The following is a 19,239-nucleotide window of genomic DNA, read 5'->3' as shown; positions in this document are numbered from 1 at the left end:
GGAACGAAGGAGAAGGTGCACGGATACTCGATACTGGTTTACAAATCTTCCCGGTTAAGCAGCCGCAGTTAAAGCTAACACCTCACTAACAGCGGCTCGCTCTGAGAGACACGTCAGACCGTGGCCTCCCCACCGCAGAACAGCCCTCGGTAAGACCCCCCTCTGGTGTTATCCGTCTGTTAATGAGGTAAGATTTATGTTCTGACAGCGGTCAGACCGCTCCTCACAGCTGCAGGGCCTCGGAGCTGGAGGTTAATGTTACCTTAGCCACACAGCAGAGTCCGGGACGCCGCTTACACAAACAGAGCCCTGAGCCAGAGACACGCTGCTGCGCCGGGTTATTAACGCACAGACACCCGCCGAGAGACTCTGAGCGCCGTGTCTGAGCTCGGGCCGCCGCCGACGTGCTTCAGAAACAGCGTAGAACCGAGTTGAACTTACCGAGACTACTCACAACACACAGCTCACTCACACGGTGCCACAGCGACCTTTCACAATAAAAGTCCTCTCAGCTTCCTTTATAACACCAGACAGAAAACTCGATGTGACAATGGTGAGAACATAATTTACATTTAAAGTAATGTATTATTATTATTATTATTATTATTATTATACATCTATTTTTTAAACTTTAGTTGTATAAAATGTAAAACCTCCCCATCCACTAATATAACACATGTTCATTAAATTTACATATTTAAAAATTATTTATTTCCCAAGAAAATAACTCCCCTAATGCCTTAAAAGTGTCTGTAATTCTACACATTTCTACATTTTGTTTGTGCAGATCTTTTAATATGGAATTAGTCATTGTCCCTGTCTCTAGCGCTCTCCGTCCAACTCTCCAGCTGCTCACTTGCAGCTGTGATTTTATACGGACCCCACCAAGTTACGTGACCGACTCTTAAGTTTTATAATGCAAGACAATGTGGCAGTCTGAATTCATCCTTTTGTGATGAAGAGTTTCTTTCGAACACTGCCATTTCAAAGCAGAAATTCTCAGTCGTTGTCTATGGAGAGGAACTGGTGCCAGTTTGAAAAGCAATCACTGCAACAGGACAATGTGTAATGCACTCCACACACGTTATTGCGTTTCCAAACTAACATGAAGAATACGTGCCAAATTTAAAAGCAAAACCGCTAATAAAAAGCAAAACCGCTTAATTAGTATAAGAATTGAATACAGTCACCTCGAAACTTAACCAGTACACAACTGCATTGCTTACATCGTGAGGGACTTCAACTGAAAAGATATTACTATCCAATCACAAATTTGGGGGATTGGTTCCTCAAGGGTTCCTTAATAAAGACTTTGGTTAATGACCTCAAACAGTAGACTAGATACAAATAGAGAATATAAACTGTACACCCTCTTACAACAGCTTTATTTTTGAGTGTACAATCATTTCACTACGGTAAAAAGGAAAATGACAATTAATCTATTTTAAAATACATTACTAAAATCTAGTCTAACCAATAACCAGGGCAGTAATTGACGTTCAGGTCTAATGTTATCCATTGTTTGCCATCATATCATATTCTTGACAGCAGTATTATAGACTTGCTTCAGTAACATAATAGAGCTCATTGGGAGCACATGGCATTAAATGAGTGATGCTTGCATGTGTTGTACTACCATTATGAAGTGAAAGTGGTGTGTGCAAATTGGAGGATTCCTTTCAATAATAATCTCAACATACAGAGTTAATATAACTGAAATATGTTGGTTAACAGTGGTACTATTCTGAAATGACACACCAGAATGACTTGATATTAAGTGAGAGACATATTCATGTGCTGTACTTTCATTGTGGAGTGAAAGTGCTGTGTGCAAACTGGAGGATTCCTTTTAATAACAATCTCAACATACAGAGTGAATATAACTGAAATGTGATCATTAAAGGGGTTCTTTTTTAAATGGCATACCGGAATGACTTAATATTAAGTCAGTGAATTAATCAGGTGTAATATCATTATAAAGTGAAATTGTTCTGTGCAAACCAATGGTTTCCTTTTAATAGTTATCTATATTTGGAATTACATTTACAGAGCTGGGACCATACAAAGGGCCTTTATTTTGAAATGACACATCAGAATGACATGATATTAAATGAGTGACATATTCAGGAGGTGTACTTTCATTCTCCAGTGAAACTGTCCTGTGCAAACTAACAGTTTCGTTTTAAAAGTCTTCTAAATATGGAATTAAATTTACAGAGATGGGACCATACAATGGGCTTTTATTTTGAAATGAAACATAAGAATGATGTGATATTAAGTGAGTGACGTAATCAGGTGTTGTGTTATCATCATGAAGGGAAAATGGTGTGTGCAAACTAACAGTTTCCTTTTATTAATTAATAATATGCAAACTGGGGGATTTCTCTTAACATTTAGAATAATAATGACAGAAATATAACAATTAAAAAATCTTTTATTTTAAAGTGACATGCCCTGATATCTTCATTACATCCACTAAACAGCAAATATTTTGTTTATTATTCGTGTATTATTTATTTAGAAATATATTTGTTTAATTATTACATTCATTACCCGTTAGTAACTTTTGGCTTTTCTTTTGAAGTCCGTTCCCTACACGCTCTTACCGTAATGTTCAGAATACGCAGTTCTACCAAAACAGAGTGGAGGTTAGTTAGACCAAGCTTTACCAGGTGGAGGCTGGCTTGACGCCAGGGTTTGTTTTGCGGCGGCGCTGAAAGAAGCAGGTTAGAGCTGGGAACCTATACAGGTGCTGGTCATAAAATTAGAATATCATGAAAAAGTTGATTTATTTCAGTAATTGAAACCTGAAAGTTCATTCTGTGTGGTTTCATTACACACAGACTGATATATTTCAAGTGTTTACTTTTTTTAATTTGATGATTATAACTGACAACTAATGAAAACCCCTAATTCAGTATCTCAGAAAATTGGAATATTACTTAAGGCCAATACAAAAAAAAAGGATTTTTAAAAACGCTGGCCAACTGAAAAGTATGAGCATGTACGGCACTCAATACTTACTTGGGGCCCCTTTTGCCTGAATTACTGGAGCAATGCGGCGTGGCATGGAGTTGATCAGTCTGCGGCACTGCTCAGGAGTTATGAGAGCCCAGGTTGCTGTGATAGTGGCCTTCAGCTCTTCTCCATTGTTGGGTCGGGCGTATTGCACAGTATCTCACAGATTTTCTATGGGGTTAAGGTCAGGAGAGTTTGCTGGTCGATTTAAGAACAGGGATACCATGGTACTTAAGCCAGGTACTGGTCGCTTTGGCACTGTGCGCAGGTGCCAAGTCCTGTTGGAAAATGAAATCTGCATCTCCGTAAAGTTGGTCAGCAGCGGGAAGCATGAAGTGCTCTAAAACGTCCTGGTAGACGGCTGCATGGACCTTGGACCTCAGAAAACACAGTGGACCAACACCAGCAGATGACATGGCACCCAAAACCATCACTGACTGTGGAAACTTTACACTGGACCTCAAGCAACATGAATTCTGTGCCTCTCCTCTCTTCCTCCAGACTCTGGGACCTTGATTTCCAAAGGAAATGCAAAAGTTACTTTCATCAGAGAACATAACGTTGGACCACTCAGCAGCAGTCCAGTCCTTTTTGGAAATGAGACGCTTCTGACACTGTCTCTTGTTGAAGAGTGGCTTCACTGCGACAGCTGAAACCCATGTCTTGCATACATCTGTGTGTGGTGGTTCTTGAAGCACTGACTCCAGCTGCAGTCCAGTCTTTGTGAATCTCCCCCACATTTTTGAAAGGGTTTTGTTTCACAATCCTCTCCAGGGTGTTGTTATCCCTATTGCTTGTACACTTTTTTTCTACCACATCTTTTCCTTTCCTTCACCTCTGCATTAATGTGCTTGGACACAGAGCTCTGTGAACAGTCAGCCTCTTTACAATGATCTTTTGTGTCTTGCCCTGCTTCTGTAAGGTGCCACTGGTTGTCTTTTGGACAACTGTCAAGTCAGCAGTCTTCCTCATGATTGTGTAGCCTACAGAACTAGACTGAGAAACTAAATTTGGGGTTTTCATTAGTTGTCAGTTATAATCATCAAATTAAAAGAAATAAACACTTGAAATACATCAGTCTGTGTGTAATGAATGAGTATAATATACAAGTTTCACTTTTTGACTGGAATTACTGAAATAAATTAACTTTTTCATGATATTCTAATTTTATGACCAGCACCCGTAGCTGCTTTTAGACAGAACTACTGTTCAAAACCCTGCATGGGTTCTTTACATTTACAGGTTTACATGTTATGCTTGTTTTGATTTAATATAAATACATTTTAAGCATACCTCCTATTTATGTTTACTATGTCCAATATTCATTAATTCATACATTGAAGTCTTTCTAGGTCATTCTGTCTACCAGGAATCAGTGGGTACAAGGCAGGAACACACCTAGAGCTATGACGTGTTGTAGGCCCATGCCAATTGCTTATCACTGTAACATAAAGGTATTTTGTTTTATAGATACATAATTTTCATTGTAGCGTATAAATTATATCAGATTAATGATCTCTTGTTTGTCCCAGCAATGTCAGAACACAAATATCATAAATATAACCCTGCTGGGAGTTTAAGAGAGACAATTAATTGGAGTTATTACTCTCCACTAGAAATGGCAGACATGAGGTTGTATTTCATATTTTCCAATGTTTGCCATTTTAACACTATGAGGTTTGGTCAGCAGGGGGAGCAGAACCCTCACTACTCCATCTCAAGCTCCGACTAAACACATGCTCACCACCCTCATGACTCCATCCTGAAGGGTGAGCTTCAAGTAAACATGTATGAATGGAGCCGAGGTAGGCAGCGCTTGAGTTCACCCACTGATTATGATTCATCAACCGCGCACATATCTGTGTTTGTTTCCAAATCAGGCAAATTTTTCATGAATCAGACGGAGATTTATTCAGTACGCCCGGAACTATGCAAATATTTCCCCCCTCTATCCCCAGTGCAGCAACTTGAAACACTGCCAAGTTAACAGGATTGTCCTTTGGTTTATTATGTAAGAGATCCAGGCTGTCTCAGTTTGCCCACATGAGACTGTCTATGGACAACAGCAGTTTCAAAACAACGGTTGAGCAATATGGCATGAAATGTGTTCTGTAATTAAAATTAAAAAAGCCCCTCACAAAAGCACATGTTTACACAGTTAAACTCTTGGTTTTCATTGGATGGTTCTTTAAAAGTGTTGCTTTAAATTTGATCTTAATTTATTTTAATTCAGCTGCGAAGATCAACATCAGTGTTGTTAGATCAATCTTATGTAATACACTATCAATTATACTCTTTTCATGATGTATGTAGCATTGTAGGTGCATGTCAAATGGATAGCTAATATATTTTATTAATAGAGTTCTAATTTTCACTGTAGCCAATTCCCCTGTTAGCTAGGTCTAACTTTATACACAATAATTGCCTAGTATCGTACTAGAGCAAGTGCAGTTACTCTCTCTGAAAAACTTTCTAGGGCTCAGACCCACATTTCCCAGCTGGTTCAGCTGTACTGTTCCTGCTCTTTCTGGGTGGATGACCCTCTCACGTCAACACTAGCCATGCAAGAAAGGGGCTTTTGTTCGCCTACAAACTTGTAAACAAGTGAGAGTGTGCCATGGCTAAACATTTGGAAGTAAAATAAGTGTGAAAAAATAAAGTAAAATATGAATCAAATGAATGGGCTGTTTAGTTGAAATACGTGTATTTATAATATAAATATATATGTTGTAATTTGTTGCTTTTGTATTAACAGGGATGGAGAATCACCAAGTCAAGGGTAGGCTTTAGAGTTTATGTGAAATAAAGCAGTGTGCAGACTTGATGTTTTATGTAGTTTGGCTCGCTCCAAAAGGCTTTTCTTTCCTTTCAGCGCTGGGGCGTGCAGCGCGGCTCAGAAGCCGAATTAAAGAGCGCTGAGGCTGAGGCACTGAGGCTCGAGTTTCACATCGTCTCGAGAGAGACCGCGGGGGCCGGCCATGGACACGTCTTTGCTGGTGTTGTTTGTGCTGTTGTTGTTTTGTGAACCGGGAAAAGAGAGGGTATCTTTCGCGGCGAGACTGACCCCGACCCCTGTCTGACAGCGACCGGTCCCTGGTCACAGCTGTAGAGACGGACAATTACACGAGGCAAGAAGAGAGGAGTCCGACTGCACCTGGCAACCTGCGCATACTGCAGCGGGAAGAGCAATGCACCCCAGTGTGAGACAGAGACACGACACTGCCCCGCACCTGACCTTTCTTTCTAGGTTTGACTTCTTTTAACGGGCCGTTGTATCATCTCAGTGGTGTATTTTAGATGTACTGATGTATGCTGAGGTTTAGAGTGTCCTGGAAATATTACATGGTTTGTATTTTATTTTGTAAAGTGGAAATGAGTTAACCTCGGTTTACATCGAACGAATTTGCATATGACCTTTCCAGCAAACTTTACGTCAGAATTTCGATTTATTTACTGAAATTAATATGTCTCTAAAATAAAACACATGTATGTCCTATAATCTGCACAGGCCAGATTTTATGTCTGTTTAGGTTTAACACACACACTGTAACTGAAATAAAGTGTGCTGAAGAATGTTGTTAGAAAATATGTAGGATATATATTTGCACTTAAATGTCAAAACATGTAATATGGTCAGTTAGGTCAATACCTATTTTGTTGCATTTCTCTGTATACTGAGTTTGAATGTCCGAAAGCTGCTAGAAAATGTTTATCATATTCATTCATTATTTTAATCAGGTGCATGAATAATTGTATTGCAAGTGAAAAAAATGTTTGTTATTATTTAGTCAGTTTTATCATTTATAATTAAATTGTTTTAAGAATACAGCCTCTGTGTGTTCACACTATTGAATCTACTAAAATAAGCAATACAGATTGTTTAAACAGTGTCTATATTGCTTATTAGTTTAAGTTTTACTCATGTTACCTGAGATCTAGCCTTTGTTTGAACTGCAATGATTGAAAAAATAACCCTAAATCTTATTATGTAATGTGTCTTAATTATTAGCAACCCCAAATTTGTATATATGAAGTCCAAATGAAGTATTTTCCCATTCATATTTATCTTAATTTAAAGTTCACCCGAACGATAAGGAACACCTAAATGGTCAGGCATAGCCTTAAATTTACTGGGATATGAATATGAGGTGATACACAGGACAAATTTTCTTAATCACAGTAAATAAGGCCAGGGAATATAACAGTGCAACAAAATGTTTCTACAAATATATATACAATTGGGTAATTATGTAATTTTTAATTATGTAATGTAATTTTATCATAGCATGTCTAATAGGGACAAGAGTAATGGAATGGCATATATAAGTAAAATTAGCCCACTGCAAATCAATGCATATTTTTAAAAAAAATAATTTTGCTAATGCTAAGGCTTTCAGCTTTTAAAACAAATACTTAAGGAACAATGTTGGAAAATCATTGTATGACATTATCTTCACTGTATATCAGCACCTGATATTTGTATTAACAGTGCGCAGTGCAGGAGGTAGTGTGCCTGATGGCTCACAGAGCAGCCTGCACAGAGAGGATTTTTGGTGGGATTTGAAAGGATCAAATCGGATGAGATTAGAGTGTGTCTCTGCAGGCTATGTAAATGCACTGCATCCTCTGTGCATTCCTTTGACTCTGATATCATAAAAAAATAGATTTTCCAAGACTCTGTGCTCCCTCACGTAAAATTCACACTTTGAGTCCCGATAATTCTTAAACGGCTGCTGTGTTCACCATGGGTTCTAGAAATTAAAATACATATTTTATACATTTTACATTATATACAATAGGCAATTGTTATTATACAAATTCATTTTATATACTATATAGAGAGATTTCAAATCAGACACATGTGCTATAATAAAAAATGTATTAGGTTTATAAACTCTTAAAACTGCATTTGCTTTTGCTGCGTTTTCTCCCACAGTCACAGACATGGAGCCAAAGATGTAGACTCCTCAGAGAAGAAGCCTCAGTTCCACTTTGATCTCTGGTGTTTTTTCACCATCCACAACTGGGTGCTGGACTTTGGGAGGCCTATAGTAATGGTTAGTGACTTATTGCAGACATTTTGAGACATTTTTATTGTTAACACCAGCTTTTGACTACATGGATTTCATATCTTTACAACTAAATGTGCACTGCAGTATTGGCTACGAAAAAGATATTTCCAGACACATGGAACAACCTGAACTTCACTTCTTTTCCTTGTAAACATTTCAATCACTAAAATGCATCTTTAATGCTTTCAGTCTACATTGGCAGGGCTGTTCAATTCAAGACTAGGTCTCGTATCTGTCCAGGACAAAATGCTTCACATAAGCCAACATTCTTTATAATGTGTTGTTTGTGCAATGGCTTCTGTTATAACGTTAAAACCATGTATCAACAGATTGCCCTGTCTGGTGGCTTATTACTTTCTCTCTGAATGGTGTGTTTTCTACACAGATCCTGTTTTCACTTAAAGGGTTTCCTTTGAATAAGCCCACTGTTGGAGAATATTTCCACATGGTTTACAATATTATCACCCCTTTTCTTCTGCTGAAGGTAAATGAATGCTGATAGTAAATAGGTAACATGGATTTCTCTCTTTTATGCTTTATAGCCTTTATAGCCTACTTTATCATGTTTATTACAGTTTAACATCAAATCAATTTAACATCAAAGTCACTGTTTGTTGTGTAGCTCAGTGTTGACCAAATATTTAATCTCATCCAATCTGTTTAGTGTCCTATTTTAACAGGACAACACTTTTAGTCTTTGTATACAATGGCTTTTACTGATTATATGAAGTGCTTTCTTGCAACAGATCCATTGTTCTCCTAAAGACCTCCTAAAATTTGACAGTAATTACCAAATTTATATTGTGCAAATTAACACTGCATATGATTTAAACATCACTGCATATAACAATAATAGATGGAGATTCACTTTCTCAGGTTCAACAAGACAAAATATAGTTCTGTTGAATATAGTTTTTAATTAAATGTAAACCTAGAAATATATTGATTTTAAAGGTGTTAATTTACACTAAAGCTGGTCAAGTGTAGTGGGTTAAATGGCTGCTCCACTGCTGCATGAAAATAGTCTGTCTTTGTAAGTCAATCTGCATGTCATAAATAAATGTATGGTAAGTCTTCTAAAACTGAACTTACTCAATGTCACTAGAAGACCAGAAGCTCATTCGTTTTGGGACACCGGTTTTCTGGAGCAGTTTTTAATGTTGGCGTAGACAATTGAAAGGGAGATTGGGTATTTTGTGAGGTGGGTATTCATTTATATTACTGCCAAAGTGAAGCACACTCAGGCATTTCACCAAATCTGAAAAGGCACTAAGAAATATCATGTGTGTTTATGAAAGGAGGAGTGCTGAAATGTGGTAAGCTGAATAGGATTGAAAATGATGTATGACCCAGACAGCCAAAATAATCCCCACTGACCTTTACTTCTCCTGAAATATCTGGAAGACATTTCAACTGATGTTGGAGTTGAAAATGGCACTAAACCTGCATTTGGTCAGATCTGAAACTGCTGGGCCTTCCAAATAACAGCAATTTGCATAATATATGAACAACATTAAGCTCTATGTGGAAGGTGCCTGCACACACTGATATGGTACTAGAAGCACATCTATGCACAATTAAATCTTCAATGAACCCAACTGCTTTTTTTAACCAAAAATATACATCAAAACTCATGACTATATTCAAAATTATAATAAAAAATTAAAACGGGAATTACACTGATTTTGTTACTGTGTCTTTAAGACTGATCTATGGTAATATGTGTCTGTAACCTTTATTCTAACTGGCTGCATTTTATCTCCTTCAAAAAGCAATCTGTATATTTGTTTGTTTCTGCAAACCAAACTAAAATTTAAAGCTTGTGTTTTCAGCCATTGTATTTAAAAATGCTATATCTGTATAAATGTTTATGTATGCACTGAAAAGGCATAATTTAATTGATCCATTTACAGCATTTAGCAAACTCTTTTTTGTAGAGCAACTCACAAAAGTGTTTAGTGTTCAGATAGAAAGTGTATCCTAGCAAAGACAAATAGGTTTGGATCTAAACTCCCCCTCAGCTTAGATTCTGCTAGAACAAGGGCCAGTGCAGATACATAGAAAGAACAAAACATAGTAAGTGCAATACACAGCATCTACTCAGTGCTCATACATAGAAAGAAAGGAGTAAAGTGCTGTCTGTTTCGGGGAGCACTTAAATTAATGCTCACTTAAGTGCATCACAAAGAGATGGCTCTTCAGTCTGCATTTAAAGACTGCAAGAGAGTCCACTGATCGGACAGCCAGTGGAAGTTCGTTCCACCATCTGGCCTCCAGGACTGAGAAGAGTCTTGATGCTAGTCTTCCAAATGATCCAAATGGAGAAATTATTTCTATGAGACATATGTCATTCATACAGTTCTTTTTGTTTGCAGTGCTATTGTTGGCTTAGTTACATAATTGTGTTGATGAAATACATTTTATTTGTATGTGATTATTTCTGTAATCATATGCATTTTTGTACATATTTTCATCCCTTTCTCTTGCAGCTGATAGATCGCAGCCCAAAGACTTTACCCCTGTGGGCTGTTTACCTATGCATCATTACTTTTGCAATGGGCACCAGCATAAAGCTAGTGGGAGACTCCATGAATCACCGGCTTCTGGTCAGTGGCTACCAGCTGCACCTCTCTGTAAGAGAGAACCCCATCATGAAGAGTCTTAATCCACCTTCTCTGGTAAAGGAACTTTCTATTGTAGAATTCATAACAGGTAGAATTAAACCTTTTAACAAAAAGTTCATAAAAGTTTGTAATTACCAATAATGTAGGTAGAAAACATGTTCAAAACTGACAAATTTCTTTCAACAGGTTGAGTCCTTTGAGTTACTTTACTACTATGATGAAAATTTTGGCCGATTTATGTGGTAGGTAGTGAATATCCAATACTTTTCTATGTGATACTTCAAGATTAAAGTTCATTGCATGCTCATCCTCTAAAATAAAAACTGCGTACCATTGAGCAGAGGTGGTAATTCTATTTACTCAGTTAATGTGCCTTACTAAACATTTGAAATATTTAGATTATATAAAGGAATGTACATCACCTCAGGACAGATTTAGTAATTTATATGCATTTACATTTATATTTGACTATGTTTGTAGTCTTGTCATTAAGAACCTTTATTTAATGCAATGATTATTTGGCCATTTAATTTTTTGTTTTTTTCCTAGTGCACTTACATTATGTGGAGATTCTTAACAGTTCAAAAGATTTAAGCATCACATTTACAGAAGTGGTTCTGAAAGTGGCTCTACTCATTGGTTCTCTAAATTAATTTAGTCATATGCAAAAAAACTTTTAAATGTAAGTTGGCACAGATCCAGGGAGTTATGCATTGGAGCATTTTCAAGAGAAAAATAAATAATTAAAAGTATATTTTTGTGCAAAATCTTTGTTCAACAGGTACATTCCTTTCTTCCTTATCCTGTTTCTATACTTCTCCGGCTGTTTCACTGTCCTCAAAGAGGAGAAAAGAATGCCTATGCCTGCCTGGCTGCTCCTGGCTCCTAGTTCCTTGTACTACTGGTAAGTATCGTGTCATCTAATAGCATGGACATTTCACTTTAGTTCTGATACAGATCCAGCTCTTCTTCACCAACTACAAACTTTTAAAAGACAGTCAGGTTTAGCACTGCAATCTAAACCTGAACTCAGATGGTATTAAAATTTTTATCATATCTAATGATAGTTGTACAAATATTTTCTGTACGCTCAGAGAAAATACAGTGAATGTACTTTATGAATATGCACTGCTCAAAAAAAATAAAGAGAACACTTAAACAACACAATGTCAACCTGTCAGACGTGACAGAGCCTGGAGACGCCATGGAAAACGTTCTGCTGCTTGTAACATCCTCCAGCATGACCGGTCTGGCAGTGGGTCAGTAATGGTGTGGGGAGGCATTTCTTTGGAGGGCTGCACAGCCCTCCATGTGCTAGCCAGAGGTAACCTGATTGGCATTAAGTACCGGGATGAGATCCTCAGACACATTGTGAGACCATATGCTGGTGCAGTCGGCCTGGGTTCCTTCTGATGCATGATAATGCTAGGCCTCATGTGGCTGAAGTGTGTCAGCAGTTCCTGAATGATGAAGGCATTGATGCTATGGACTGGCCTGCCTTTTCCCCAGACCGGAATCCAATTGAGCACATCTGGGACATAATGTCTATTTCCATCCACCAATGCCACATTGCACCACAGACTGTCCAGGACATCCCTCAAGATCCCTCAAGAGAACATCCACCACCTCATCAGGAGCATGCCCAGGCGTTTTAGGGAGGTCATACGGTCATATTTAGTGTTCCCTTTATTTATTTATTTATTTATTTATTTTGAGCAGTGTACATGAGTATCTAATATAAAATTTGAGGCTTGTGAGAAAAGTTCATTTTTGTGCATAATTTAATTCAAATAGTTAAACATTCATATATATCATTTCATATCATCTATTACATTTTAAGTGACATATCAAGCCTTTATTTTTTCCTTTTTCCTTTTTCAACTTTTTCAATCAGTATAGGTTATAGTAGGTTTACTTATACACCAGTACTTAAAGAGCTTGGGGCTCTTTAACTATGATTTATTGCATCCATGCTGTGTGATTATGGTGACCGTCAGCTTGTGGTACTGCTGAGATGTTATTGAATTCCAGGTTGTTTTGGTATTGTCCTTCCGCTTGTCTGTATCACTGGGTTGGCTGTATCTCATCTTCCTCTTTGACAAATACTCTACAGATTCAATCCAGAGGGTTGTCTGGCCAATCAAGCACAGCAATATCATGGTTCACTAACCATTTTGTAGATGTTTCAGCACTGTGGGTAGGTGCTAAATCCTGCTGGAAAATAAAGTAGGCATCTCTGTTAAGCTTGTCAGTAGATCGAAGCATGAAGTGCTCTAAAATCTCCTGGTAGACAGCTGTGTTGACTTTGGACTTAATAGAACATAGCGGACCAACAGCAGCGGGTGACATGGCAACTCAAACCATCACTGACTGAGGAACTTTCACATTGAACTTCAGACCCCTTGGATTCTGTGCCACTCCACTCCTCCTCCATACTCTAGGACACTGATTTCCAAATAAAATAACAATTTTAATTTAATCTGAAAAGAGGACTGAGCATCTGTTCAGTTCTTTTCCTGATGAACGCTTCTGATATTGTCTTATGTTCAGGAGTGACTCAGTGTTAAGAATGTGGCCCCTTTCCTGAAGACATCTGTGTGTGGTGGCTCTTGATGCACAGACACCAGCCTCCTTGTGAAGTTCTCTCAAGTTCTTTAATGGACTTTTCTTGTCAATTATAGCAAGGCTGTGGTCATCCCAGTTTCTTATGCACATTTACTACCTCATTTTCCTCTTCCAGTTCAACTTTCTATTAATATGATTTGATACACCCAGCCAGCCTTCTCACCAGGGTCCTTCTGTGGTGGGGGGTGACTGAAGGTCTTACTGATCAAAAGTAATATGATAAATGCTTGGAATATCTCAATTTATTTGTAATGTATATGACAGTTTAACATATTGAATTAAATTGTAAATAGAAATGTATGTTTTTGTAATTTTGAAAGAAAAAAAAGATTTTTAAATATTTTTGAAATGCACCTATAAGTACATAATTTCTTTTGCTGGCTCTCCTTATTTTTTTGCTGAGCTACTGCTCATTATCACATTGTTGTATGCACATCTGCATGGGTCTTCATGATAAGATTAAATATGTCAAACCTGGAGTCAAAAAACTAATGTGGATACATCAGTACTAATTGCAGTCTTCCCCTTTCATTATTTATTGCTGTAAGCCTTTATCACAGCTGTGTCTGAGCAGAATTATTTATAGCTTGCTCTCATAAAGGGGAGAGTTTGGCTGTATCAGTTGATGAACCCTAGCAAACTAATGGCTTGAGGCAGATCCAAGCAGCGTCTCGTCTGACAGCAGTTAAAACTATGGGGCACCAAAAAGCTCAGGTGTCGTGATTAAACACTCTTTCTGGAGTGTGCTTATTCTAAAGTCACTGGGTCAAAACAGGACTTGCTTCAGGTAAATTTGTTTTTTGTTTCATGTACATTTGACACAGCAAAGAACACTGTGTCTAAATGTTTGCGGGAACCCATTACAAATAGTAGTTTTAGCTACTTTAAGGTTCACCCACTGTATAATATTCCATGGAAAAGCATGAAATGGGACCCGCTGGAGATGCTCCATATGAGTCTTAGATCATCATGCTCAACCCAGAGTGTCAACTACAGGCATGTAAATACTTAATTGTGCCGTGAAGCCTAGTAACTGTGTTCTCTGGAGTAATATCCACCTTTGGGATGATTAGGTGTGTTGTTTTTGTGATCCACAACTAATCATGCAACATCAGTACCTGAATTCACTAATGCTCTATTGGCTGAATGCCATCACATCATCACTGCTATCTTCCAGCATGCAGTCTTCCCAGAAGATACAAATATTATCTAGAAATAACACTGATTCCAAAGGTCCACAAAAATTCACTAGTATAAAATTGTACAAATTGATCTTTTAAAATGTGATCAGCATTAAATGAGATCAGCAGTTTGCAGAATTAAATTTTCTCTTCTCCACTAGGTATCTGGTGACAGAAGGACAAATCTTCATTCTCTTTGTCTTCACGTTTTTCGCCATGACAGCTACAGTGATGCACAAGAAACACAAAGGTTTGGTGCCTGACAGTAATGGATTGTTTCTGCTGTACAGCTTTTCTGTGGCTTTGGTTTTGCTCACAGTCTGGGTTGCCTGTCTATGGAACGACAAGATCCTCCGCAAAAAATATCCAGGAGTCATCTACATACCAGAGCCTTGGGCCGTCTATACGCTGCATATTAGAGATAAACTGAGCTTGTGATGTCTTCTTGGCAGTTATGACTGCCCGTCTCTGATGAATGCAACGACTGATGAATGAAGAAGGTGTGAATGGAAATATTTCTGCACACAAATTATCAGCACACAAACCTTCTTTGCTCATATTTTGTCTTTGCCTCACTCATAAGCTCCTATGTTTTACTTTACACTGTACATTTTTGAACATGCAAAAGGAACTTCTTTGTATAACCTCCCTAGTTTTTCCAAATGTTTTTGATATTCATCCTTTCAACATTTGATATTCTGATTAGTGTAATAAATACTATACTTTCCTTAATAAATGTGCTGTCAGTTTAATTACGAGGTGATAAATCTAAACTACCTTCAGCTGTGTTGTTTGTATTCTGTGCGGGGTTTCTAACATATTTTGTTATTACTTAACCTATGAACATCAGTCTACAATAATAAGCTACTCTTTCAGACATTTATGAGACAATCATCTGATACCTCACCATTCAGTGCTCTTTGTTCCTAAGATGCCTCATTATCCTATCTGTTTACTCAAGGGTGTGCCCTATTGCCTTTTGTGCTATAGAATTGCCATGTATGCCATGCCCAAGGTCAGTCAGTTCATACTGCAGCCTTACAGGAGCAATTAATGCTAATTCATATTAAAAGTAGTAATTACTACACTCTCATTTTTGCAAAGAATACTTTTGAATCCTGTAAAAAAATAAAGCTAAGCATGAATTTGACATTGCAATGCATGAATAGTGGCAAAATGTTAGATCCTACGGTAGATCTACCATTACTGCATGCTTTAAATTACTGATTTCGAAACTACCCAGTGGGCACACAACGGTGATGTGACGTCTTTTTTGTTTGGCTTCTCGTCACAGAAAACAAATACAACCAATTTCCAACATTAAAAACGTATGCGAGATTATGGTTGTGAATATGACGTCGACATAATGTTGAAATGCGACTTGAATTTGTAGACATTTTAAGCAGTATGTTGAATTGTGGTTGGGGTTGCAACAAAAATTTTGCTAAAAGTTTGGATCCAGTTCCTTTCTATAGCCTTTCCATTAACATATTCATAAATATTTCGTGGTTTTGCTATCTATATTTTATTTATTGTTTGCAATTATTACATTTCTCAAATGCCTCACTTAAAGGCGGCAGATCTCCTGCTCTGTGAATCATACCCAAACACAGTTGAAGGGTATAATGAGTAGGAGATCAGCGTCTCACAATGCTGTTCAAATCAAAACACTGGACAGTTCTAAACCGTTATTTTACTCCAGACGCTGCGAGAGAGAGAAAAAGAGAGCGTTTATTTCTTTAATACGGTATAATCAACATAGCATTAAAAACACTCACATGTGATGTAAAAACACCTGTTAACGTCCGCAAATCTGATCCTTATAATGTAGCGCTAACTGTGCTTAAAACAGGCGGAGAGCTGATCGTTCGGCACAGCGCCCAGACCTAGTTCCAAAGCCTAGGCTGCGGCCGAGCTCGGCTGCATTTCTCGGCCGCTACGTCACAGAAGAAATGCAGAAGTGCAGTCTACGTTCGGAGACTATTTGAAGGGTAACGCTCCTACACCAGGTTATAATGAATCTTCTCACTTGGTGAAAACCTGTTAGAGCGTCCTGGGTTAACTAGGTTTATGTTAGATGGCTATCAATATTTTAGCACTTATGAAAATATGCATAGTTTGGAACTTTTAAATACACAATGGCGGTGCCTCCAATTACTAAAAGGGCTGTATCTATACTAGTCCCCATTCTCTGAATAAAATAAAAGACAAAACTTAAAGACAATAGGATGCAAATGGGTTTGCTTTAATACACCCCGAACTAAGAGATATGGATCTGGAATGAAAACAAAATATGGATTTTACATACAATATATAGATATTTTACAAAATTTTAAATCACATTTTATTTCTAAGGAAAAAAAATCAAACAAATATTTAAATTAAACTACCATGTCCCTATCTTTGTAATAAACCCATTTCTATGTTTATTATAGACACAAATAGTAAGAAATCCAAACCTTTAACCTCAAACCATGTGATGACCTGAAACCAGTCGCTTTTACACACTCGGCAATAAAAGGCAAGCGATAACAGAAAATTACCGCGACTCTACTCATTTTACAACAGCACATTTACAGTTTAGCGTGATATCTAGCTGACAACACAACTGCAAATGACGGTAGTTGGTCAGTAGACCACCGAAACCAACAGAGAACTCTTTTTTTTTTCGACCCCGCCCCCACTTTCCTCACTCAATCACCAGAGTTCCAGTCATTAGACTCCATAAAATGAAATAAAACGAGAAAAATATACAACCAGAGACCAAACAGAACTTATCAACTATGAAAAATCACAGGAGGCATTTAAATAAATAAACTTATTATTATTAAAATTATTATTACTGCTAATAAGTTAGGAGGGTTACAGAAGGACCCAACAGACGTATCCTTCGTGGTCCTCAGTTGTATACTGAAGGCATGTGAGTAGAAATTTATAGGCGTATTTGAGAGGTTGAAACATGCGCAGTGGTTGTTAAAGAGCGTGTGTTTAAAGCAACAGCAAGGTCTTCTGTCTGAGTGCTTATACATTACCTCCGTGAAGCATAGTACATCAGATACCTGCAATTCTTTGCGCGTTGGAGAAAATAAATAAAACACAGCGAAAAACGGACCTTCGGAGTTCGTTTACTTCGTAAAGTGAAAAATAACTAAAGTTTAACTAAATAACTAAATAACTAAATTTGTCTCTATACCATATATAATCAAACAGCTTATTGGCATATTACAGTGCCACAAAAAACATATATTTAGTAGTGGTATTTGCTATTTTTAATCCCACTTAAAATGTAAGGTTACAGATTAAGTTACAGGTTGAAGTATAAGTTTTGATATTTTTAAAATAGTATTGTCTTGCATGATAATATTAATAAGAAAGTACAACTTATTTTAAAGGAGCAATCTGTAGGATATTTAGTGTACTTAGTCATAAAATGTCCAGGATGTGAGTGTCATAGATTTAGGAAACAGTCAAAGCTAAAACACTGCTGCTTCTCACAGCATTACTAAAGCAGTATATGCTCTGTGAGAGGTGCTCAGTCCAGAGTGAAGCTCCTATGATCCCTACCTCCGAGGTCCTGCGTGTGATCCTGCCCTCTGTCCAATCATTTTACAGTCCACAGTGTGGCCAGGTCTACAAACAGTGTCTCGCAGCCATGAAATGACCAAGTGAACAGAGGTAAAGTTATATTTTACCAGCTCCGTGATCAGAGACGGAGTAAAATGAGAGGAAATATTGGCCTTATGTTTGAAAAGTGGAGGTAGCACAAGCAGCAACACTGCTGAACAGAGCCTGAGCTGACTAATTTCCTCCTGATCAGGTCACAGCAAATAATTTCTGAAAAAATATAGAAGTACAAATGCCTAAGTATAGATTAAAAGGAGTAAATGCCACAGGTTGTGTGTTTTATATAAAGAAAATGAGGTGAGTTTGAAAGATGTTAGGACTGTGTTTTGTGTTTTATACGAAGAAGGTGAATATTAACATGATTTAAAATTGTAAATACCATTGTTTTAAAGAAATTGAGGCAGATTTGTGTGTGTTTCTCTGTGGTGTGTCTGTGTTTTAAACAAATTAAGGAGTAAGAATTGTGTTTGAAAAGCCAAGCATATTCACCTATTTAAGGTGGAACAGAGAAATCAAGCTTGGTAGTATACAGCAAATATAAGCATTTCACTAGTAGGTAGATGTTTTAGTGATATGATGTACACTTGGTCGTGTGTTTTAAATGGATAACATGGGAAATAAGAAGTGTCTCAAAATGAGATTTGTTCATAAAATCTAGAGCCAGCTTTGGCTTCACATAGCTGTTTAAGGTGGAAATGAGTATTCAAAAAGATGCTACAAAACAAAGCAAATAAGACTCTTAAACAGACCCATTTATGATGGAACTAAATGATTGAATATGAAAATTGTGAATAATTGGTTGAATAATACAATTAGTTTGTGTGATTTAAATGAATAAAGTAGAAGTTTCAAAAGCTATAGCACTAGCTTCAGTTCTTAAGGTGGAACAGAGAATTCAAGAAGGTGGTGGATAACATCTTTAGGACTGGTAAGCGGACACATTTAAGGTGGAACAAATTTTTGACTATGAAAATTGTGGAAAAGATCTGCCTCCTAAATGACATTTATGATGGATGGAAAATCGATAAGTAACACCAGCCTTGTCTAGTCTAAAGATTCCAGGTGGATTTGGACAGTAAAAGCTTGTAAATGCAG

At 37.4% G+C, this 19,239-nt stretch overlaps 1 protein-coding gene across 4 annotated transcripts; it reads left to right on the top strand.

Moving 5' to 3' along the window:
- The first annotated feature begins 14 nt into the window (after positions 1-14).
- Positions 15-15,193, top strand: cln6b (CLN6 transmembrane ER protein b). 4 transcript variants are annotated; one of them, XM_066669295.1, is made up of 9 exons: positions 113-149; positions 5,774-5,797; positions 5,891-6,265; positions 7,955-8,075; positions 8,476-8,574; positions 10,580-10,768; positions 10,901-10,956; positions 11,496-11,618; positions 14,682-15,193. In XM_066669295.1, the coding sequence occupies exons 3-9, from the start codon at positions 6,207-6,209 to the stop codon at positions 14,956-14,958; spliced, it is 924 nt and encodes a 307-aa protein (XP_066525392.1). In that variant the 5' UTR covers positions 113-149; positions 5,774-5,797; positions 5,891-6,206; the 3' UTR covers positions 14,959-15,193. The 4 variants fall into 4 exon arrangements, with proteins under 4 accessions (XP_066525395.1, XP_066525391.1, XP_066525392.1 ...); XM_066669296.1 differs by lacking the exon at positions 113-149 and adding an exon at positions 454-553; XM_066669294.1 differs by lacking the exon at positions 5,774-5,797 and having other exon boundaries at positions 22-149.
- The last annotated feature ends 4,046 nt before the right edge of the window (positions 15,194-19,239 follow it).

The sequence above is a fragment of the Hoplias malabaricus genome, chromosome 4 (assembly GCF_029633855.1).
Source record: "Hoplias malabaricus isolate fHopMal1 chromosome 4, fHopMal1.hap1, whole genome shotgun sequence".
In the NCBI taxonomy this organism is placed as follows: domain Eukaryota; kingdom Metazoa; phylum Chordata; class Actinopteri; order Characiformes; family Erythrinidae; genus Hoplias; species Hoplias malabaricus.
Note: the sequence above shows the minus strand (reverse complement) of the source record. Positions and strands in the feature narration are given on the sequence as shown.